The sequence below is a fragment of the Oncorhynchus keta genome, chromosome 9 (assembly GCF_023373465.1).
Source record: "Oncorhynchus keta strain PuntledgeMale-10-30-2019 chromosome 9, Oket_V2, whole genome shotgun sequence".
Classification (NCBI taxonomy): Eukaryota; Metazoa; Chordata; class Actinopteri; order Salmoniformes; family Salmonidae; genus Oncorhynchus; species Oncorhynchus keta.
The window spans coordinates 32,011,160-32,035,541 of record NC_068429.1 but is presented as its reverse complement, the minus strand read 5'-3'; the positions used below and the strand labels follow the sequence as shown (position 1 = coordinate 32,035,541).

General features: G+C 42.1%; 2 protein-coding genes across 8 annotated transcripts in view; one reads left to right on the top strand and one right to left on the bottom strand.

The window, feature by feature from the left end:
- The window catches only part of LOC118387561 (ATP-dependent RNA helicase DQX1-like), a 55,619-nt gene extending 52,334 nt beyond the window's left edge, over nucleotides 1–3,285 (top strand). For all 7 annotated transcript variants that reach the window (XM_052525668.1, XM_052525671.1, XM_052525672.1 and 4 more), the window contains exons 8-12: nucleotides 62–253; nucleotides 442–567; nucleotides 743–933; nucleotides 1,259–1,449; nucleotides 1,805–3,285. In XM_052525668.1, the coding sequence (XP_052381628.1) occupies nucleotides 62–253; nucleotides 442–567; nucleotides 743–933; nucleotides 1,259–1,449; nucleotides 1,805–2,021 (917 nt within the window). In that variant the 3' untranslated portion in view covers nucleotides 2,022–3,285. The remainder of the gene's footprint in view (nucleotides 1–61; nucleotides 254–441; nucleotides 568–742; nucleotides 934–1,258; nucleotides 1,450–1,804) is intronic.
- A 1,428-nt stretch (nucleotides 3,286–4,713) lies between these two features.
- LOC118387566 (endothelial differentiation-related factor 1 homolog) lies at nucleotides 4,714–23,165 on the bottom strand. Its single transcript, XM_035776053.2, has 5 exons — nucleotides 22,911–23,165; nucleotides 6,515–6,566; nucleotides 6,213–6,373; nucleotides 5,449–5,542; nucleotides 4,714–5,291 (listed from the first exon to the last, which is right to left on the bottom strand). Exons 1-5 carry the CDS (start codon nucleotides 22,986–22,988, stop codon nucleotides 5,230–5,232), a joined length of 447 nt encoding a protein of 148 aa, XP_035631946.1. The 5' UTR covers nucleotides 22,989–23,165; the 3' UTR covers nucleotides 4,714–5,229.
- Between the last annotated feature and the right edge of the window lie 1,217 nt (nucleotides 23,166–24,382).

Here is a 24,382-nt window from a genome sequence, read left to right as displayed (position 1 = left end):
TCTTCCAATATCCCTCAATTTCTTCAATCCATCCCTCTCTCTTTTATTCCCCTCCCCCCAGCTCCCGAGGCTCTGATGCAGGCTCTAGAGGACCTGGACTACCTTGCAGCACTGGATGATGATGGGAACCTGTCTGAAGTGGGCATCATTATGTCAGAGCTGCCTCTGGAGCCTTCGCTGGCTAAGGCCCTCATCGCTGCCTGCGAGTTCGACTGTGTCAATGAGCTGCTCACCATTGCCGCCATGCTCACAGGTACACACGACAGACACACACACTACACTCACTACACTGACCAAGGTGCTTATTACTGGCTATAAAATGTGCCTTTACTCATAGCTTCTCTTTTTTTACGTGCAATTCAGAATATTGCTTTGTTTCTATAACTTTTACTTTTTGTTCTTTAACATTTATTTAAATTCTCCACCTGTGTGTGTTCCCAGCTCCCCCCTGCTTTGTGACCCCCCCACCCCAGAGGGAGGAGGCAGCAGCCACTCACAGACGTCCACTGTTGCACAATGAGGGAGACCACCTCACCCTCATCAACATCTACAACGCCTATATACAGCGTGAGTCTATATAATACTACACACACACACACACACAGCTGCAATGTACAGGAGGTTTGGTTTATGCGCACAAATACACACGGAAACAAACATCAACTTATAGATATACACATATGGGCACAACATGTATTTTACACAGTTCTCCTCCTGAATATTAATCTGACTGCTCTTTTAGACAATGAGGATGATGCCTGGTGTACTACCAACTTCCTGAACCCCGCTGCATTAAGATTGGCTGGGATGATTAGGGCGGAGCTGCTGGAGGTGATGCAACGAATAGAGTTGCCCGTCTCGCCTCCTGCGTTTGGTTGCCAAGACAACTGCACTAATATCAAGCGTGCGCTCATCTCAGGGTACTTCCTCAAGGTAAAAAGACTCATCAGTTCACTTCTCCATTGAAGATTAGTTTGTTAATGTTGTGTGTCTGAAATTTGACAGGGAAATATATAGACCCTAACCTCTCTCTCTCTCTCTCTCTCTCTCTCTCTCTCTCTCTCTCTCTCTCTCTCTCTATCCTCCCCCCTATTTGTCTTTACCTTACTGTCTTTCTCAATTTTCATATTTTCTTCCTTCTTTCCATTCTGGTGTCTCTCTGCCTTTTGCCCCCTCCCCCTCGGTCTCTCCTGCTATTTCTGTACTTGTTTCTCTATTTTGTTGCGTTTTCTCTTCTCCCTTCCCGTCTCTCTCTCAGGTGGCTCATGATGTGGACGGCTCAGGTAATTACCTCCTGTTGACTCACCGTCACGTGGCTCACCTCCACCCCTTCTCCTCCTATCTGTGTCGCCGGCCACGCCCCAACCCCCCCTCCTGGGTGCTCTACCACGAATTTACCATCTCCCACGACAACTGTGTCCGCACCGCCTCCGAGGTGCATCCCCACATGTGAGTAACCCCAACATTTTTTGTGAACGTTTGTTGTAGTTGGTATGCATGTAATGCACACAGTAACCCTGAACTTCTTTAGGCCATCCACATAGTGGCGACTTTGCTCCCTATTGGAATACTAGTCATTTGATAGACAGTTCAGTGAACTGTACTATCTGTCAGAAGATAGTGGGTGCATTCCAGGTTGTCATGCTGCGCAGATGATCAGATCGAACAACCACAAGCGTTAAACTTCTACGGAACCATGTTAATATGATATAGAAGTCTTCTGACATGTGCACATGTCATTACATTGAGGTAAACTAGGCATTTAAGTGCATTACTTTTATGTAACCTTGTTTTCTGTGGGAAGGTTGGTGGAGCTGGCCCCTCAGTACTACCTGGGCAACCTGCCGTCCAGCGAGGGACGGGACCAGCTGATGGAGCTGAGACAGAGTCTGCTGCCCCCAGAGGAGGAACAGGAGAGGGGGCCAGAGGGGACCAATGACACACCACACATTGAGGACCACTTAGACAGGACCGCAGATCCACGTAATCAGGACAGCACTGAGCTGTGTGTCATACAGTAACGGGAACGGAGTGGCCGACCAAAAGCAGAACCAAGGGAGGAGAACCTGAGATGGAGGACATGGATGCACTATGCATACTCAAAGTGCTTACTGGGAACACACTACAGAACTGTACTGTTGCACAGACAGTTGATGAGGGAGAGAATGTACAGTACACTCTCCAGCCATACACAGCTGTATGGAAGCAGTTGTTTACATCTGAGTGAATAGGGCTCACCTACAGGTGTTAGTGAAATATTTTTCAAATGAGATTACATGCATTTTTGGCACATGAAAATGTTTGAGACTGAACCTGCATAGTTCCTATAAAAGAAACTGTATACTGGTACCCAACGTAATATACAGTGTATTTGGAAAGTATTGAGACCCCTTGACTTGATTTTTGCTGTGACATGCACTGTCAACTGTGGGACCTTACATAGACAGGTGTGTGCCTTTCCAAATCATGTCCAATCAATTGAATTTACCACAGGTGGACTCCAATCAAGTTGTAGAAACATCTCAAGAAGTTTCAATATCGAGTCCCATAGCAGAGGGTCTGAATACTTACCAGTATGTAAGTAAGGCATTTGTTTTTTATTTTTTATAAATGTGCAAATGTTTCTAAAAACTGTTTTTCACTTTGTCATTATATGCATTGTGTGTAGATTGATGGCCAAAGAGTTCAATCTTGGTAGAAGGCTGTATCGTAACAAAATGTAGAAAAAAGGAAGGGGTTTGAATACTTCCCGAATGCACTATTGAGAATTATATATTGTCAGAAAAGTTTACTATTTTATGAGGGTACCTGATACTTCACTGAAGATATCAGTCAGCTGTCAGGTGGACATGCATCCTTTCAATGATGACAGTTGAGGTATGGCATTGATGCTGTCACTTCCAGGGAATGTGTTTTTGTTGTTTGTTGTGGCACCAGCACCTATCTCTTCAGTGGAAACTTTGATCCCTTTGTAGAAGTGCCCAATCACAGAAGTTTGATGTGGACTGGACATGTGATTCTCAGGGCTCAGTTGGGTTTATGGAGGGCGATCTACCATTGTACAGAGCTTCCATGTTGAGGGATTTAGAATCCCGCTTTTGCTACCGTTCTTTGTATTCTATTGGGTTTAGTGTTTGTATCTGGACCCCCCTTCCCCCCACCCCACTGTTTAAATAATCAAATATTTGTGTGTGCAAATCAAGGGTGTCAGGTCAGCCTCCCCTATCTAAAACAACTTTTAAGTATATGATATTGAACATCAAAATAAAAGGTTAATTTGTTGAATATCGACTTGAAATAGTTAACTACTTAATTTGAAAGGATTCCTCCGGCCTTTGATGTTAGCCGACACCAACCTGTCAAAGATGGAGCGTTTGTGCTTCTCCTCGGGTTGAGTGGTAGAGGGAATCCAAAACCAATTGTATGCCTTACGAAAACATTTTTTCTAAAAGAGTATTTGGTATTTCATTTTGGATCCACATTAGCTGTTGCGAAAGCCGCTGCTACTCTTCCTGGGGTCCACACAGAACATGAAACATTAATGTAGAACATTAAGACAACAGTTCAAGGACAGAGCTACATACATTTAAAAACGTCACACATAGCAATGCATAGATAAAAATATCTAGGTGGGAGAGGCGTTAGGTTTGCTTTATCCGTTTTAAACCAGGTTTGCTGTTCATTTGAGCAATAGGAGATGGGAGTTCCATGCAATAATGGCTCTATATAATACTGTACACTTTCTTGAATTTGGGGACTATGGAAAGACCCCTGGTGGCATGTCTGGTGGGGAAATTGTGAGCTATTAATGAACTTTGCAAACTATTTAGAATTTAACACGTTTCTTATAAAAATAAGTGATGCAGTCAGTCAGTCAAAACATTATTACGGACAGACTTCTTCCCCACCATTGAATCTGTTTTGACCATGACACAGTTTACAATCTAAGGTAACAATGAGTAAACTCATATCTTGGAACAGCACCTTCAATGGGAAGTATTGAACAAGTATTGAGAACCTTTGTTGGATGTGTTGAACACTGATCGACCCGAGAAGAAAAGCATAGAAAATATTGGTTTTAAATACATTGTACATTAGGGGTAGGCAACTAGATAAGACCTTTCAAACAAGTTCTTTGGAAAAAATTTGCCCTGCTAGATCTGCCCCGGTCAACTGTAAGTGCTATTATTGTGAGGTGGAAACGTCTAGGATCAACAACGGCTCAGCTGCGACGTGGTAGACCACACAAGCTCAAACTGCCTCTGGAAGCAACGTCAGCACAAGAAAAGTAGAGGCTGTTATAGTAAAGGGAGGACCAAGTCCATATTAATGGCCATCATTTTCGAATGAGATGTTCGACGAGCAGGTGTCCACATACACAACTAAAAGCATGTTTTTCTTCCCATTTGTGGGAATATTGTAAACAAATTTCCTAAATTAAACTAATCTTTAGTCAAATTCCCGGTGATTTTAGTCTTAAAACCAGAAAATCACCCCCTCATTTTTTTGGGGCCTGCAGGCAGTCTGTTGCCGACCCGTTGTACAGCAATTGTACAACCTGAGTGCACAGGGCCAATGTGTCAGATTGGTTTAATTACCCCTAGTAACATTACAAGACACCAAAACATCTTTCAAGGTCTTCTCTAATAAAAAAATGCAGATAACATAACACATTCTATCTTCAAAATTACCAACAGATGACACACACAGAAGTAAACTGTCAAACTTTATTTGAAGATCAAAACCAAGCTACAGCAGTAGGACATGTCCATATCGTAGTGACACAATATGCAAAGTGTTTGAAAAGGTTGCAATCAAGCACGTTCAAAATGGTTAAAAAGAACATGTTCAGAGAAAAATGTATGTTAGAGTCGATGCACATGGCCATGGTAAAATTCACCTCGTCTTTTTCAACCATCCCCAAAAAAAGTTAAAGAAAAAAAAATCATTTTAGAGCACTTTTGGTTAGCATGTTTTGCAATGCATTCAGTCGTTCATTGATTATAAGAAGTAATTTGTGATGATTTGTCAGTATATGCAGCTTGCAACATGGTGGATCACCAGGTCCTGTAGCAGGACACAGGTGGAGGTCAGCCCAGGTAGAGGAGGGTGATAGGGGAGAGAGGGGGGTTTGGAGAGTTAAGGAAGGCAGGGTCATAGCTGGAGTAGGAAGGTGGGGATAGAGATGGGGGACAGGGGGAAGGGGGGGCTGATTTCGAGGCTTTGTCCTCATTTCTTCTTTGGTTTTGCCTCCAGAGGCAGTCCAATATCTTTCCCGCGCAGCTTCAAACCTGAGAACAAAAAGTTGTGACGTCAGACAAACAAGGACCAATGGTAAAATTAAAAGTACTGATGAATAAGGTGGCATTACGCTACTCTGAAACATGATAAAACATAGGGGTTGATTATTAACAATGTCAGTGACAGTCTGTCCCAGATACCACTCACCGATTGCTCTCTCAATTTTGCCCATGACCTGATTGTTGGGAATTGCTTTTCCACACTCATAGTCTGCGATGACCTGAGGCTTCTCATTAATTTTCTGAAAGTCAAAGCCAAGAGACATCAGAAGAAATCAGTGACCCAAAAACATGATATTTAGACCTACAGTCAAAAACTGTTAATGTCAGTCAGAGGCCATCTCATTTAAGCTACATACACACATGATTAGATGCATCTCGGAAGTGTCCTCCTGTCCTCATCTACAGCTGTACAGATGTGAATGTATTGGACATTGTTTTCACCTACCCTGTGTTTTCAGATGAGTACAGATGTAGAGAAGACGAGGAGAGGAAGCCACAGAAATTCTGACTACAGAAATGCAATCATGTCCTTATGCTGTGGTATTCAAAGTCAGGGGGAGATGCAGTGGGGTCCCCCCCAAAATAAAAAATGAATACATATGAATAGTACAGATTATTGTATGGGGTAATATACAAACGATTTTGAGAAAGATCATTAAAAAAATTTGCAAATATATTTAATGGGTTCTTTTCATTTTGATAAGGGATTAAAATGTAACGAATTATGAAAAAAATGTCAAATGTACCAATTTTAAGGTTGTCATAATATTTGGGGTGGGGTGGTCACAAAGTTACTGCAAAAAACATTGGGTCCCCAGAAATTCTGGCTGAAAAATTGGGGTCCTCACTGAAAAACGTTTAATGCCTCTGTCCTAATGAGTCATGTGGGTCTGCAGCAGCTTTACTCACAGTGGCCAGATCTTTCTGGGTGAGGCCACTGTTCTGGCGGCCCTGCTGGATAACCTTTCCCACCTCCAGGGAGACCCTCAGGTGCTGCAGCTCCTCTGTCTCCCGGTCCAGCTTGGCAGTGTTCTTGGTCACCAGGTGCTGCTTGTTCTGCCCTGCAGACCCTGTAGGCACAGATGAATTGGCGTGGTTAGTAAACAAGCCATGACATAATTTCATTCAGAAATCAATCCATCATGTTCCAGACCTCCAAGTAGGGGAGATGGTGGATTGCACATGAATTGCTATTTATAATAAAGGCTTACATTTCTTGGTAGTATCGAGGTCTTCTCCACGTCTCTGCGCAGCTGTGATAGCCTAGAGATAACAGTACATTATTCAACACTTTACTATACCATTCCATAACAAAGGGATACATTTAGCTAGTATAGATGAGTAGTTCAGGACAGGGTGCGGATACAACACACAATCCAAACACAAGCCAGCTACAAAAATGTTTTTAAATTGTGTTAATTAATATTTTCTCCTGATTTTTTTTCTTCTTTTCAGTCTCCTGAGGGGGAAAGGTGTTGTGGTGCCCTCTTCACAACTGTCTTGGTGTGCTTGGACCATGATGGTGTCCACATCACCAAGGAACTTGAAACTCTAGACCTGTTCCACTACAGCCCCGTCGATGTTAATGGGGGCCTGTTCGGCCCGCCTTTTCCTGTAGTCCACGATCATCTCCAATGTCTTGCTCACATTGAGGGAGAGGTAGTTGTCCTGGCAGTGTGTCTCAGACCTCCTCCCCATCATTGTCAGTGATCAGGCCTACCACTGTTGTCGTCCGCAAACTTAATGATGGTGCAGGGGGGTCATGCTTGGCCACGCAGTCGTGGGTGAACAGGGAGTACAGGAGGGGACTAAGCACGCACCCCTGAGGGGCCCCTGTGTTGAGGATCAGCGTGGCGGATGTGTTGTTACGTACCCTTACCACCTGGGGGTGGCCGTCAGGAAGTCCAGGATCCAGTTGCAGAGAGAGGTGTTTGGTCCCAGGGACCTTAGCTTAGTGATGAGCTTTGTGGGCACTATGGTGTTGAACGCTGAGCTGTAGTCAATGAACAGCATTCTCACATACATTTGAAGTCGGAAGTTTACATACACTTAGGTTGGAGTCATTAAAACTCGTTTTTCAATCACTCCAGACATTTCTTGTTAACAAACTACAAGTCGGTTAGGACATCTACTTTGTGCATGACACGCGTAATTCTTCCAACAATAGTTTACAGACAGATTATTTCACTGTATCACAAATCCAGTGGATCAGAAGTGTACATGCACTAAGTTGACTGTGCCTTTAACTTATTGGATATAGGGGGCGCTATTTTAATTTTTGGATGAAAAACATTCCCGTTTTAAACAAGATATTTTGTCACGAAAAGATGCTCGACTATGCATATAATTGACAGCTTTGGAAAGAAAACACTGAAGTTTCCAAAACTGCAAAGATATTGTCTGTGAGTGCCACAGAACTGATGTTACAGATAAAAATTCAATCAGGAAGTGCCGCATTTTTAAAAAAAAACACCTCATGGCAATGACTCCTTATATGGTTATGAATGGGCCACGACTGAGCTTAGTCTTTCTGTCGCTTCCCCAACGTGTCGACAGCATTGTGACGTTTTGGTAGGCATATCATTGGAAGATTGACCATAAGAGACTACATCTACCAGGTGGTCGCTTGGTGTCCTCCGTTGCAATTATTGCGTAATCTCCAGCTGCAGTATTTTTTCATTTGCTTCTGATGACAAGAGAACTGCCACCACTGATATATTATTGAATAGATATGTGAAAAACACCTTGAGGATGGATCCTAAACAACGTTTGCCATGTTTCTGTCGATATTATGGAGCAAATTTAGAAAAAAGTTTGGTCGATTTCTCAGCCAAACAGGATGAACAAACGTGACGTTTTTCGCCTTCAGAAATATTTTTGGAAAAAAGGAACATTTGCTAACTAGGAGTCTCCTGAGTGAAAGCATCTGAAGTTCTTCAAAGGTAAATGATTTAATTTGGTTGCTTTTATTTTTGTGAAAATGTTGCCTGCTGCCAGCACGGCCTAGCATAGCATTATGCCATGCTAAACTTACACAAATGCTTGTCTAGCGTTGGCTGTAATGCATATTTTGAAAATCTGAGATGACAGTGTTGTTAACAAAAGGCTAAGCTTGTATTTAAATATATTTATTTCATTTAATTTCATTTGCGATTTTCATGAATAGAAAAAGTCGCGTTATGGTAATGCACTTGAGGCTATGATTACGCTCCCGGATACGGGATTGCTCGTCGCTAGAGGTTAACCTCTTGGAGATAGGGCTGAATACTGCCCCCTTTGGAGGAAGTGTGTGCCCATAGTAAACTGAAAATATTTTTTCCCAAAATTGCTAATATATGCATATAATAATTATTATTGAATAGAAAACACTAAAGTTTCTAAAACCGTTTAAATTATGTCTGTATGTAAAGCAGAACTCTCAGGGCAGCCATTCTCCCAAACTCTCTCTTGGCAACAGAAAAGTTGGGCCAACTTTGATGTCATCGCCCCCACCGTTCCCAAGCAGCTAGCGATCTGGGAACAGTTTGTATGTGTTCAGCGCGATGTCTGCTTTCAAATGGCGCGTTCATTGTGAGAATCTCACGCGCCCTCGTCCTTTGGCGGGTAAAAACGTTCGGGTCACTCGAAAATACATGCACTCTATTGCGCGTGGCCGATTTGGGGAGCTTTCTTTTCCAAGAAACATCAATTGATTTCGGTTTGTTTGTTCGCGCTGATCATTGTTTTACGTGTTAAAAACATCATAAAGCTCGATTCTGCACTTAGTTTGACCGGTTTAGTCGACATATAATATGTAATTTTGAAGTTTTGATGCGCAAGAGTGCGGGACCAGAAGTCATTTTGGGTGCATTTCAGCTGAAGCTGTTAGCATATGCTAATACAGAGACACACAACTTGAAACCAAACGATGTATTGGGTAAGTATGACTCCTTCTAAGTCTTCTGATCGAAGAACATCAAAGGTAAGGGAATATTTATGTGGTTATTTTGGGTTTCTGTGGACTCCAAACGTAGAGGAGACATACTGCTAATATCTGAGCGCCGTCTCAGTATAGCCTAGTGAACGAATTCTGTAACGTTAAAAATAAATGTAACACAGCGGTTGCATTAAGAAGAAGTGTATCTTTGTAACTATATGTAGAACATGTATATTTAGTCATGTTTATTGCTTGTTATCTGACGTTATCTGTCGGAGCTATCATCATTTCTCCGGACATTTGAGTAAGCATTTTTTGAAATGTCGTCATTGTAAACAGAGATTTATGGATATAAATGGCATATTATTGAAAAAAACAAATGTACTGTGTAACATGTCATATTACTGTCATCTGATGAAGATTTTCAAAAGGTTAGTGAATTATTTATTTTTTAATCCTACTTTTACATTTTATATTTTCTGGGACAAAATGGCTGCCTCTTATCTTTTGTTTCGGTGGTGATCTAATATAAATATGTGCTATGTTTTCGCCGTAAAACATTTTAGAAATTTGACTTGCTGGGTAGATGAACAAGGTGTTTATCTTTCATTTGAGCTATTGGACTTGTTAATGTGTGGAGGTTAAATATTTCTAAGAATATTTTTTGCATTTTGCGTTATGGTAATGAGCTTGAGCCGTAGTCACGATCCCGGATCCGGGATGGGTCGCCGCAAGAAGTTAAACAGCTTGGGAAATTCCAGAAAATGCCATGTCTTTAGAAACTTCCGATAGGCCAATTGACTTAATTTGAGTCAATTGGAGGTATACCTGTGGATGTATTTCAAGGCCTACCTTCAAACTCATTGCCTCTTTGCCTGACATCGTGGGAAATTCTAAAGAAATCAGCAAAGTCCCCAGAAAAAAAAGTCAAGAAAATAAATTGTAGACCTCCACAAGTCTGGTTTATCCTTGGGAGCAATTTCCAAATGCCTGAAAGTACCACGTTCATCTGTACAAACAATAGTGCGCAAGTATAAACACCATGGGACCACGCAGCCATCATACCGCTCAGGAAGGAGACACAAACGTACTTGTGTGAAAAGTGAAAATCAATCCCAGAACAACAGCAAAGGACCTTATGAAGATGCTGGTAAAACAAGTCCTATATCGACATAACCTGAAAGACCGCTCAGCAAGGAAGAAGCCACTACAGAGACGTCATCTGCTTGGCTCATCCTTCTCACCACTGAGTTGGAGGACTACCACTCCATCGTTATGGATCTGGCATTCATTTTGGTGGCGCAACAATCTGAAACTGCCATTGCCGGTTCTGCTTTCACTACCTATTGGCTTCTGCAGTGGAATGTCAGCACATACTGAGGCTCTCAACAGCGGTACTGTAGCCTCTGCGGTTGTCCATCCCACCCTTCCTGCATCCGGTCTGCCCTGATGCCAGTAGCCGCTATTGCATCCCCCACACTGCCTCTGCTTGTTGCGCGGCTCCACTTCTGGCTGCCCCCCCCCCTCCAATGCCCTGGTTACATTTTCCTTAAACTCACACTTCGGCACCTGCTCACACCCTCTGCCAGTGACCAACTCTCCACCACCAGTCCCACTGGTCCTGTGACTGCCATTCCCAGAGTCTCACCTTCCATCCCTTCCAGCAATAAACACTGACATCTCAGCCAGTTACTTGCCGCTCCTCTCATCTCAGCCATCTTAACATGCCGCTCCTTCTGAGCCATTATTAATCAGGTTCCATCGCCTCGGCAATGGTTCCAATCTGAGACTAAATCATCCCTGTATGGCTATCCTGCTGACCAATTCATTGGACAATAGTTACGCATCGGAGCTGCATCCATGGCATCAACACCATACAACTCCCCGGACGCTGGTCCTCTCAAGCCTATCATTCCTACATCTGCTGACCTCAACAGCCCACAACATGCTCATCTTTCAGAACCTGCATCTTCCATTCCTCTCAAAAATGTTAGAAAAGGCTGTTGCGCAGCAACTCACTGCCTTCCTGAAGACAAACAATGTATATGAAATGCTTCAGTCTGGTTTTAGACCCCATCATAGCACTGAGACGGCACTTGTGAAGGTGGTAAATAACATTTTAATGGCATCGGACCGAGGCTCTGCATCTGTCCTCGTGCTCCTAGACCTTAGTGCTGCTTTTGATACCATCGATCACCACATTCTTTTGGAGAGATTGGAAACCCAAATTGGTCTACACGGACATGTTCTGGCCTGGTTTAGATCTTATCTGTCAGAAAGATATCAGTTTCTCTGTGAATGGTTTGTCCTCTGACAAATCAACTGTAAATTTCGGTGTTCCTCAAGGTTCTGTTTTAGGACCACTATTGTTTTCACTATACATTTTACCTCTTGGGGATGTTATTCGATGTTAACTTTCACTGCTATGCGGATGACACACAGCTGTACATTTCAATGAAACATGGTGAAGCCCCAAAATTGCCCTCGCTAGAAGCATGTGTTTCAGACATAAGGAAGTGGATGGCTGCAAACTTTCTACTATTAAACTCGGACAAAACAGAGATGCTTGTTCTAGGTCCCAAGAAACAAAGATCTTCTGTTGAATCTGACAATTAATCTTAATGGTTGTACAGTCGTCTCAAATAAAACTGTGAAGGACCTTGGCGTTACTCTGGACCCTGATCTCTCTTTTGAAGAACATATCAAGACCATTTCGAGGACAGCTTGTTTCCATCTACGTAATATTGCAAAAATCAGAAACTTTCCGTCCAAAAATGATGCAGAAAAATTAATCCATGCTTTTGTCACTTCTAGGTTAGACTACTGCAATGCTCTACTTTCCGGCTACCCGGATAAAGCACTAAATAAACTTCAGTTAGTGCTAAATACGGCTGCTAGAATCCTGACTAGAACCAACAAATTTGATCATAGTACTCCAGTGCTAGCCTCTCTACACTGGCTTCCTGTCAAAGCAAGGGCTGATTAAGGCTTTACTGCTAACCTACAAAGCATTACATGGGCTTGCTCCTACCTATCTCTCCGATTTGGTCCTGCCGTACATACCTACACGTACGCTACGGTCACAAGACGCAGGCCTCCTAATTGTCCCTAGAATTTCTAAGCATACAGCTGGAGGCAGGGCTTTCTCCTATAGAGCTCCATTTTTATGGAACGGTCTGCCTACCCATGTCAGAGAGGCAAACTCTGTCTCAACCTTTAAGTCTTTACTGAAGACTCATCTCTTCAGTGGGTCATATGATTGAGTGTAGTCTGGCCCAGGAGTGGGAAGGTGAACGGAAAGGCTCTGGAGCAACGAACCGCCCTTGCTGTCTCTGCCTGGCCGGTTCCCCTCTTTCCACTGGGATTCTCTACCTTTAACCCTATTACAGGGGCTGAGTCACTGGCTTACTGGGACTCTCTCATGCCGTCCCTGCAGGGGGTGCGTCACCTGAGTGGGTTGATTCACTGTTGTGGTCATCCTGTCTGGGTTGGCGCCCCCCTTGGGTTGTGCCGTGGCGGAGATCTTTGTGGGCTATACTCAGCCTTGTCTCAGGATGGTAAGTTGGTGGTTGAAGATATCCCTCTAGTGGTGTGGGGGCTGTGCTTTGGCAAAGTGGGTGGGGTTATATCCTTCCTGTTTGGCCCTGTCCGGGGGTGTCCTCGGATGGGGCCACAGTGTCTCCTGACCCCTCCTGTCTCAGCCTCCAGTATTTATGCTGCAGTAGTTTGTGTCGGGGGGCTAGGGTCAGTTTGTTATATCTGGAGTACTTCTCCTGTCCTATTCGGTGTCCTGTGTGAATCTAAGTGTGCGTTCTCTAATTCTCTCCTTCCTTCTTTCTCTCTCTCGGAGGACCTGAGCCCTAGGACCATGCCCCAGGACTACCTGACATGATGACTCCTTGCTGTCCCCAGTCCACCTGGCCATGCTGCTGCTCCAGTTTCAACTGTTCTGCCTTACTATTATTTGACCATGCTGGTCATTTATGAACATTTGAACATCTTGGCCATGTTCTGTTATAATCTCCACCCGGCACAGCCAGAAGAGGACTGGCCACCCCACATAGCCTGGTTCCCCTCTAGGTTTCTTCCTAGGTTTTGGCCTTTCTAGGGAGTTTTTCCTAGCCACCGTGCTTCTACACCTGCATTGCTTGCTGTTTGGGGTTTTAGGCTGGGTTTCTGTACAGCACTTTCAGATATCAGCTGATGTAGGGCTATGAGGGGTGGCCAGTCCTCTTCTGGCTGTGCCATATATAAGGTCCCACAGTTGAAATTGTACTTTTAAATTCTGTAATGGGAGAGTGGAAGAAGTGAACATTTTGTCTAATCAACAATGACAAGCCACCCGGGTCTGACAACTTGAATGGAAAATTACTGAGGATAATAGACAATATTGCCATATCTTCAATTTAAGCCTACTAGAAATTGTGTGCCCTCAGGCCTGGAGGGAAGCAAGTCATTTCACTTCCTAATAATAGTAAAGCCCACTTTACTGGCTCAGATAGCCGACCACTGTGCCTGTTACAACCCTTAGTAAACTTCTGGGGGAAGAAAAGTGTTTGACCAGATACAATGCTATTTTACAGTAAATTAATTGACAGACATTCAGCACACTTATAGGGAAGGACATTCAACAAGCACAGCAGTTACACAAATGACTGATTGGCTAAGAGAACATTATTAAAAAGATTGCAGGGGCTGTTTTAGACTTCAATCATCTGCTGCTGGAAAGCTTTACACCCCCTGCTATGTTGTGGATAGAGTTTCCTGTAATAGAACAGGGTGTTCTTTAATGGAAGCCTCCAACATAATGCAGGTAGAATTAGGAATTCCCCAGGGCAGCTGTCCAGGTCCCTTTTTCAATCTAATGACATGCCAAGGGCTTTGAGAAATGCCAGTGTCTGTATGCAGATGACTCAACACTGTACATGTCAGCTACTTGAGACTGAAATGACTGCAACACTTAGAGAGCTGCAGTTAGTTTCAGAATGGGTGGTAAGGAATAAGTGTCCTAAATAAAAATAAAAGCATTGTATTTGGGACAAAGTCATTCACTAAACACTAAACCACATCTTCTAATGAATAATGTGGAAGTTGAGGTGACTAAACTGCTTGGAGTTACCCTGGATTGTAAAATGTCATGGTCAAAACATATTGATACAAAAAAATAAATAAATAAATAAATAAATAAAAATTTTAAAAAAATCGCTAAAATGGGAAGAAGTCAGTCCATAATAAAGCGCTATGCCTTAACAAGGCAGGTCCTACAGGCCCTAGTTTTGTAGCCACAGAGGGACTTAGGAAAATTACAACTGGCTCAGAACAGGGCAGCACGGCTGGCCCTTGGACGTACAGAGAGGGCTAACATTAATTATATGCAAGTCTATCTCATGGTGCAGTCCAAAAGCCACTCAGTAGAAGGCACACGACAGACTGACAGATTCTCTGGTCTCAAACCAAGATTGAAATCTTTGGCATGAATGGCCAAGCATTATGAGAAAACCTGACACTATCCCTACGGTGAAGCATGGCAGTGGCAGCATCATGCTGTGGGGTTGTTTTTCAGGGGCAGGGACTGGGAAAATTCAGAAAAATCACATTGTAGGATTTTTAATGAATTTATTTGCAAATTACGGTGGAAAATACAGACCTGTAACTTCTTCTTTAAGAGGCTCCTCTGTCCTCAACTCGTTACCGGCAGGGTAGTTAGAGCATTGGACTAGTAACCGAAAGGTTGCAAGTTCAAATCCCCGAGCTGACAAGGTACAAATCTGTCGTTCTGCCCCTGAACATGCAGTTAACTCACTGTTCCTAGGCCATCATTGAAAATAAGAATTTGTTAACTGACTTGCCTTTTGTTAAATGACCTGCTGGGACCAAAGTAACAAAGCCTACCATCAGTAACACACTACGCCGCCAGGGACTCAAATCCTGTAGTGCCAGACGTGTCCCCCTGCTTAAGCCAGTACATGTCCAGGCCCATCTGAAGTTTGCTAGAGAGCATTTGGATGATCCAGAAGAAGATTGGGAGAGTGTCATATGGTCAGATGAGACCAAAATATAATTTTGGTAAAAACTCAACTCGTCGTGTTCAGAGGACAAAGAATGCCGAGTTGCATCCAAAGAACACCATACCTACTGTGAAGCATGGGGGTGGAAACATCATGCTTTGGGGCTGTTTGTCTGCAAAGGGACCAGGATGACTGATCCCTGAAAGGAAAGAATGAATGGGGCCATGTATTGTGAGATTTTGAGTAAAAACCTCCTTCCATCAGCAAGGGCATTGAAGATGAAACGTGGCTGGGTCTTTCAGCATGACAATGATCCCAAACACACCGCCCGGGCAATGAAGGAGTGGCTTCGTAAGAAGCATTTCAAGGTCCTGGAGTGGCCAAGCCAGTCTCCAGATCTCAACCCCATAGAACATCTTTGGAGGGAGTTGAAAGTCTGTGTTGCCCAGCAACAGCCCCAAAACGTCACTGCTCTAGAGGAGATCTGCATGGAGGAATGGGCCAAAATACCAGCAACAGTGTGTGAAAACCTCATGAAGACTTACAGAAAACGTTTGACCTCTGTCATTGCCAACAAAGGGTATATAACAAAGTAGAGAAACTTTTGTTATTGACCAAATACTTATTTTCCACCATAATTTGCAAATAAATTCATTAGAAATCCTACAATGTGATTTTCTGGATTTTTTTTCCTCATTTTGTATGTCATAGTTGAAGTGTACCTATGATAAATTACAGGCCTCTCATCTTTTTAAGTGGGAGAACTTGTACAATTGGTGGCTGACTAAATACTTTTTGCCCCACTGTAGCTATATTTGCTAAGCTATCCATTTGATTAAACATGCTGCTAGCTAGATTGAAGCTGCTGGGGAAAAGTCATGTAACGTTAGCCAACTCCCTTCAGTCAGAGTTCGCTACCTAAGTGGACTGTTCCTAGGTTTCTAGAAAATAACAATATATTTGCTAGCTATATGACTGACTATTGTGAACACTGATGGTTTTGATGCACTGGTGACAAAGTTGGCAAGAAAAATTAGCCTTTTTCCCCCACTGGCAACAGGCTGTGTTTTGGTATAATTTGGCAAATTTACATGAGTTTCATTCGTTAACTAAGTTACTGTACTGACTAGGCTAATTCATGTTGGTGTTGCAATTCAGAGGAGGGCTTTAGATCACTAGAAAGAAGCATGGAAACAGACCAGGGCCCTATTCATCAAGCATCTGAGTAGGAGCACTGATTTAGGATCGGTTTTGCCTTTTAGGGGGACATGCGGGAGCTGGTCCTAGATCACTATTCTGAAGACCCTTTGTGAATATGGGTCGGGTCAGGTAAGAAAGCTGTTGCCCAATACCTTGAACAGCAGTCGCTCACCACAGGACAAAGTATTAGTATCAACTGAATATTTGTATGAATTTTCAGACACTAACAAAAGGGTAACATGTGCAGTGCATGCTGACATGGCTTTGGTGACGAAAGCTACAATGCATTTTGTCATCTCTCCATCAGGCCCCCATGCTGTGACATGGGCTTGGATGGTGACATCTTCTTCAAGCTTTCTGACTGAATACAGGGGCCTTCAGTGGTTCCGGAAGCAAGGGCCTAGTGCTGAGCGATTAGTGCTTTTTGAAGTTGTTTCGATTTATATGGGTTGAATGTTTTGAAGTTGTTTCGATTTATATGGGTTGAATGCTGTAACAGAATAAAACAAAAGTCCCATGATGGTAGTGACTGCCCACTACTGCTTATCACTTAGTAACATTAAAATATTTAAGTTGTGTAGAGTTTTACATTTCAATCCAAGTCATCTCTATAGAGTTGCTGGCTATGCTGTCTGATAAAATCCCTGTTGTAGTTCTTATAGTAAAGCATACTTAAGACTGCTGAAAACCAACAATCACTTAAATAATGTATTTTCGGGTAGAGATAATTTGCGAATCAACAGCGGCTCTATATCCCCTCACGATCACGCATTTTCTTTCTTCCGTAGCAGGAGTAAAAGAAAGACCGGACAAATAGATGCACAATGGATTATAGTCATTGTAGGCAATTACCACGTTTTATGTGCTAAACGATGAAGAATATTGGCCTGTTATTGGGGGGGGCCTCATGAGTTCCGTGTTTGTGGCCCCCACCAAAGTTGCCCATCCTTAATGTTTAAGTTATCAGAGTTAGTAAAAATTTGAAGACCAACATTCTATGAAGAAGTTGTCTTGTAACTGTAGAATAAATTGAATGTTTATTAAAAAAAAAGAAAATTACATGGCAAGTCACCAAGTCCTAGAGAGATTTACTTATCAAAATGCTGGGGTAAGCCTACACTACACAGCCCTTATTTTAAGTTTCTATAATCCCTTATGGGAAAGCTATTGGAAAAGCTTCCCTGTGTGACCGCTAGGTTTTATGGGTATTGAGACTCCTAATGTGGTACTCTATACAGGCAGAAAAAATGTAATGTCATATACATGGTATGTGATATACCACGGCTGTCAGCAAATCAGAATTCAGGGCTCAAAACACAGTAAATAAAAATAAAATTGATTGTAAATATAATGTCCGATTTTTTTTAAAGTGACAGATTCATACATATGCTATAGGGCTGTCCCTGCCTATAAAAAACTAAAGTAGTCTTGTTCTTTTGACCATTTTTTTTTTTTACATGTATTTTTCCATATATCGTCACACCCTATGTGACTAAATTAAATCAACTATATGCATGGAGTTTGTCTGATGCTTTAAGCTTACGGTTTGATGAAATACGACAAATGCCTCTCCAGAGATCTAGATAACCAACCAACAAAAAAACTCTGACCCAACTATTCTCCTCTCGCAGAGTCTCCCATTACTCTCCTGAAATAGGCGGTAATAGGCTACACGAGTCTGCCACCTTTCATGTGGGAAGCCAATTTATCTTACCATTTCTACCGATCTGTGTGCCAGTTAAGGTTAATATGCACATTTTTGTGAAAGTTATTTCATTTATAATAATGTCTTCATATCTCAATCATTGCCATGTAGTTAATCAAAATTCTATCCAAATGAAAAATAAACCTAAAAAGGTAACTTTAATTGCCAACCATATAAAAACAGCCTACATAGCTGCAAGTAGAAAATATAATAAATATCCTATAAATCACATCGTTGCAGACAGGCCATGTGTAGTCAGACTTCAAACACTGTATCAACTATTATCTTGGGTCCGGCTGAAGCTTGTGCTAGAGAATTTGCAACATTGCATAAAATATTCTGGGCCCTCAGTTTCCATAGTGACACACCCTTCTGTATGCTATTTGCGCAAGGTATGAGAAACGGTCCTTGACTAGGTCAGGAGTACACAGTAGCGGAGTACAGGCACCTCAAATGTTCTACTGCTTCAGCTCAAGAGTATTGTGGAGCACCTGCACCTAAATATAAACAGCACCAGCACCCAAAATGAGTACCGAAACCTATTTCAGTTCAGCATGGATAAGTAATAAGTTAGGTCAATTTTATGACGTTTCCACTGGATCAGAGCATGACATTTTTCCCTTTCACACTGAGTGGTTGTCAAAAGGGAGAGAGCTGGAAAGACTTTTCTAATACATTGAAGAACTACTGTAAATCAATTCTTATTTACAATGACAGCCTACACCGGCCAAATCTGGGCTATTTGTGAGCCGCCATATGGGACTCCCAGTCACGGCCAGTTGTGATACAGCCTGGAATCGAACCAGGGTGTCTGTAGTGACGCCTCAAGCACTGAGATGCAGTGCCTTAAGACCGCTGCGTCACTCGGGAGTCCAAACCAGAGTTCAAGTAACAGACATCTCAACATCAACTGTTCAGAGGAGACTGCATGAATCAGGCCTTCATGGTCAAATTGCTACAAAGAAACCATTACTAAATAATAGAAAGAATAAGAAGAAACCTGCTTGGGCCAAGAAACATGAGCAATGGACAGACCGGTGGAAATCTGTCTTTTGGTCTGAGGAATCCAACCACCGTGTCTTTGTGAGATGCAGAGTAGGTGAACGGATGATCTCCGTGTGTGTGGTTCCCACCGTGAAGCATGGAGGTGGTGGTATGGTGCTTTGCTGATTTATTTAGAATTTGACCAAGGAGAGATGGAGTGCTGCATCAGATGACCTGGCCTCCACAAGCACCCGACCTCAGCCCAGTTAAGATGGTTTAGGATGAGTTGGACAGCAGAGTGAAGGAAAAGCAGCCACAAGTGCTCAGCATGTGTGGGAACTCCTTCAAGACTGTTGGAAAAGCATTCCTCAAAGCTGGTTGAGAGAATGCTTAGAGTGTGCAAAGCTGTCATCAAGGCAAAGGGTGGCTACTTTAAAGAATATAAAAATATATTTTGATTTGTTTAAAACCTGTTATGGATCATGCGAATTTTCACAGCTTTTTGTTAAAAATCGCGCAACATTTCAAAGTCCTGCTACTCATGCCAGGAATATAGTATATGCAAATGATAAGTATGTGTGTATAGAAACTCTCTCCAAAACTGGTTAAATCGTGTCTGTGGCTATAACATAACGTGTTTAGGAGTAAAAATCCCTCGAAAAACTGTTCTCCAAAAACACAAAAAATATATTAATCCGCCAGTCAATGTATTGTTTAAGGCGACTGCAAATAAATGAAGATGTCCTGTAAACGCCTACAGCTTCCACACGATGTCGCCAGTGCTGGCATTTCCAGCCTACTTAATCCTTGGTTCTATGACGTTTTGGCCTTTCCTGTTTTAGTTTCTCCACAGGATGTTGTGAAAATGGAAAAGATGGACGCTGATTTCAAGACTAGCTGCTATCGAATACAGATCGCCCCGTGATGAATTGTATAGATTATTAACGTTTATTAATACCTAAAGTTGGTTTAGAAAAGTAGTTTGAAGTGATTGGTAAAAGTTTATAGGCAACTTTTGTCATTTTAAAAAGTGACGTTGCGTCTTGTAAAATGGAATATTCCTGGACCAGACCGGTCTAAGGAAAACATTTTGGCTATACAATGACGGATTTAATCGGGAAAAAGACCCAATTGTGATGTTTATGGGATATATAGGAGTGCCAAGAAAGAAGCTCGTCAAAGGTAATGAATGTTTTATATTTTATTTCTGCGTTTTGGGTAGCGCCGGCTACCGCAAAATCTGTTGTTTTAGGTGACGTTCCAGTACTTTGGGGGTGCATGCTATCAGATAATAGCTTCTCATGCTTTCGCCGAAAAGCATTTTACAAATCTGACTTGGTGGCTAGATTCACAACGAGTGTAGCTTTAATTCAGTACCTTGCATGTGTGTTTTAATGAAAGTTTGAGTTTTATCAAAAACTATAGGTGGCGCTCTTAATTTCCGCTGATTTGATCCCGACAGCGGAACCAAATCCCTAACAAGTTAACACTTTGGTTACTACATGATTCCATATCAGTTATTTAATTGTTGATGTCTTCACTATTATTCTACAATGTAGAAAATAGTACAAATAAAGAAATACCCTTGAATGAGGTGTCCAAACGCTTACTGGTACTGTGTGTGCGAGCGTTACTGCTCGACTCAAAACAACCTCCGTCAATCAACAGACTAACAACCAAACAATCAAATAATTGTGGTCAGCACTAATATGCACTACTCGGTTGGGGGATTTTAAAGTGAAACATGGCCTTTAAGATAAAGAATTAACAAATTCAGAAGAGGACTAGTCTTGAATGCACCCGCTAACTAGTTGCCTTGAAAGCAGCTCCCTAATGTAGCAACTCAACAAGCACCAGCTGCTTCTAATTGCCAATCAGCCTAGCCAAACTCATGATAAAATTCCATCCATTAAAACCTCAGATGTAAAGTCCCCTTTTTAGAGGACCTGCGTGGTTCTGGCTGACATTTTCGCTTATAAAATCGATCTGTGGACACCGTAGATTGTAATGGCTGGCAGTGAGAAATAGCTCTGGTTTCCACCAAGACAGTATATTTTTAGAGCCTTTGTGACTTAGGATGTCAAATCTGAAACCACATTACGCTGGAATGTTCCCCCTACCATTTAATTTACTTTTCCGACTGACTGTCCATAAACTCCTGGCTGAACCCTACATCACAGCCAATGACAAAGCACATGCCTGCAATCATTACATCGTAGTGCAGCAGGAGAGAGTGGTTTCCTCATGGTAATACATTCAGAGATCGATTATAGCCATTGACCTAAAATATTTAACATTTTAAAACAGAAAACACAAACGGACAAGATTAATATGAGATGAAGGGAAAGTTCCTAACGACTTCAGGAAGCCAAGCTATATTAATTTGACATTCACAGCAATGGGGGCAGAAGTTTGGAAAAGATGCACCTTTTCTCTAACACTAAACATAACTATTTTACAGTTGTGGAACCGTAAGTTTTTATAAATTTGATTATACTACACTGAACAAAAATATAAACGCTACATGTAACAATTTCAAAAATTGTACTGAGTTACAGTTCATTTCAGGAAATGTATTAATTAGGCCCTAATCTATGGATTTCACATGGGCGGGCCTGGGAGGGTATAGGCCTACCCACTTGGGACCCAGACCCACCCACTGCGGAGCCAGGCCCAGCCAATCAGAATTAGTTTTCCCCCACAAAAGGACTTTATTGCAGACATAAATACATTCCCCCCCAGCCAATTCCGCAGGTGAAGCTGGATGGAGATCCTGGGGTGGTGTGGGTCCGCGTGGTTTGCGACTGAGGCAAGTTGGAAGTAGTGCCAATTCTCTAAAATGACATTGAGACAAATTATGGTAGAGAAATTAACCTTCAATTCTCTGGCAACAGCTCTGGTAGACATTCCTGCAGTCAGTATGGCAATTGCACACTCCCCCAATTTGAGACATCTGTGGCATTGCCTTGTGTGACAACTGCATATTTGAGTGGCCTTAAATTGTCCCCAGCACAAGCTGCACTTGTATAATGATCATGCTGTCTAATCATCTTCTTGATATGCCATACCTGTCAGGTGGATGGATTATTTTAGCTCACTAACAGGGATGTAAAAAAAAAAAAAGTGCACAAAATTAGAAATGTGGAATCTTTTATTTCAGCTCATTAAACATGAGAACGCTATATGTTGCATTTTTGTTTAGTATATATTTGAAAGCTTATTTCAAGCTTTATTCATACAGTTTTGTTGTAGGAAATGCATAAGATAGTTTTCAAATTTGTACATTTATCAAATTTGTAACGTTACTTGATTGTGTGCTCAAGTGAGTACACCTCGGGCAATAACCATTTTCACCAGAAAGGTGAGATTACCCTTGGAGTATGCAGCATTACTAGATATTATGGCCCTGATAGTATCTAAATCATTATTTTATAAAGATTCACATTTCGATTGCATTCAGTTACATTTAACTGGTTAACTCAATTACACAGATTTCCATGTTTGGTCCTTAACCAAAGTGAATAAAAAAATATTTATCGACGTTAGACAATTGACTAGCTAGATGAAAACCCACAGTCGTTTCCTGTCCACGTCGATCGTTTTACCTATCGACCAGGAAATTCCAAAGAGAAGCGAGAAGGTTGTCGCCCGGGATTTATAATATTAGTAAGGTTGCCTGCAGGCAGTGACCGTGTGTAGCCAACATGGGCTCAGTGGTTGGATTCAACCGCATGTTCACATGTTGGCTAATGTTAGCTGCTATAGCTAACGCTAGCTGACTAACCGTACTGTACCTGCTTAGATTTGGCCTGGGCAGCAGTCGGACCCTTCTTCCTCAACACAGTCACAGTGTCCCAGTCGCTTTCTGCCATTTTTCCCAGGAATTATTACCTTAACCTTACGACAATAACTATATATACAAATATAAACCTATCCGCCGGGAGGTATCGAAACGATAGCTGACAATGTAGGGCGACGTAAAGCTTACTTTGCTACGCTGGCGCTGACAACCGACGGAGTCATTGAGAGGATTCGTTTATGGTTTTACTCCGGTGGGAGGAGTTTAACTGGGTGAAAGTTGATTGCATTCGTTTTGGAACCAGACTGCCCCGGGCGTGAGCCGGGTGCCGTTCAAAACAAAAGTGACTTCATTTATCACGTGGTGTAATGAGTAGTATTCTGCGTTTTCACATGCAAAATTGATTGCTTTGATAACTCTATCTGCCTTTCCAATGAAAACTAGTTTGACAATTCAAATATATATTTTATGGAAAAAATGTGTTTCTGAACGATGCACATTGTTGAAACATTACCGAGCGGCGCAGACGACTGTTCGATTTGAGAAGGGCGCTCTTCCCTTCCAGCTTTTGACCGTCCTCGTCATGGGCCATAGACCGGTGCCGCGCGTCTCAGTATAATCGAATACGCCCACTATAGTAAAGACTCACCCGTCAGTGACTCACCGACGCGTCTTCCAATTCCAAAACTTTATTGAAACAACCTCGTTAACAGGTAAATAACAGAGCTTTTACAGCGCCCTCTTCTGTTGGAAAGAAAGTGCCTGAGAACCAAGGAAATGTCCATGTTCCAGTCAATGATGTGTGTATATATAAGTAACTCATTGCATATACCTTGATACGACACAATATCCCTCATTCATAATGATGTTACTATACAATGTTACTATGCAATGATGTTACTATACAATTCCCACTTCAATGGGTTGAAGTGGGAATTCAGAAGTGGAATGGAGGAGCCCATATTTGCAACATTGTCTCAGAGCATTTCGTATTATTATGTATGTAAACCCGAGACATCTGTTTGTTTGGTATGTCATATATTTGAATATCCATCATCCATTTCGTGTGATATGTTATGAATTGCAAAATATAGAATGTTACAAATGTCCTAAATGTATATGTTAGTAATTCCAATTTGTTGTGGCTAACATTAGCTAGCTCTAGGGATTAAGGTTAGGAGTTAGGTTGACAAAAACCTAAGGTCTTTGTCCACGCAGAAATCAAATTGGCACAGCTGGATTGTACAATACTTACCCATTTATTATTTTTTTAAATGATTCTGCTCTGTCAAATTTGTTGTTGATCATTGATAGATGACCATTTTCAAGTCTTGCCATAGATTTTCAAGCAGATTTAAGTAAAAACAACAACTCATGAACATTCACTGTCTTCTTGGTAAGCAACTCCAGTGTAGATTTTGCCTTATGTTTTAGGTTATTCTACTGCTTCCGGTATGTGGGTCAAAT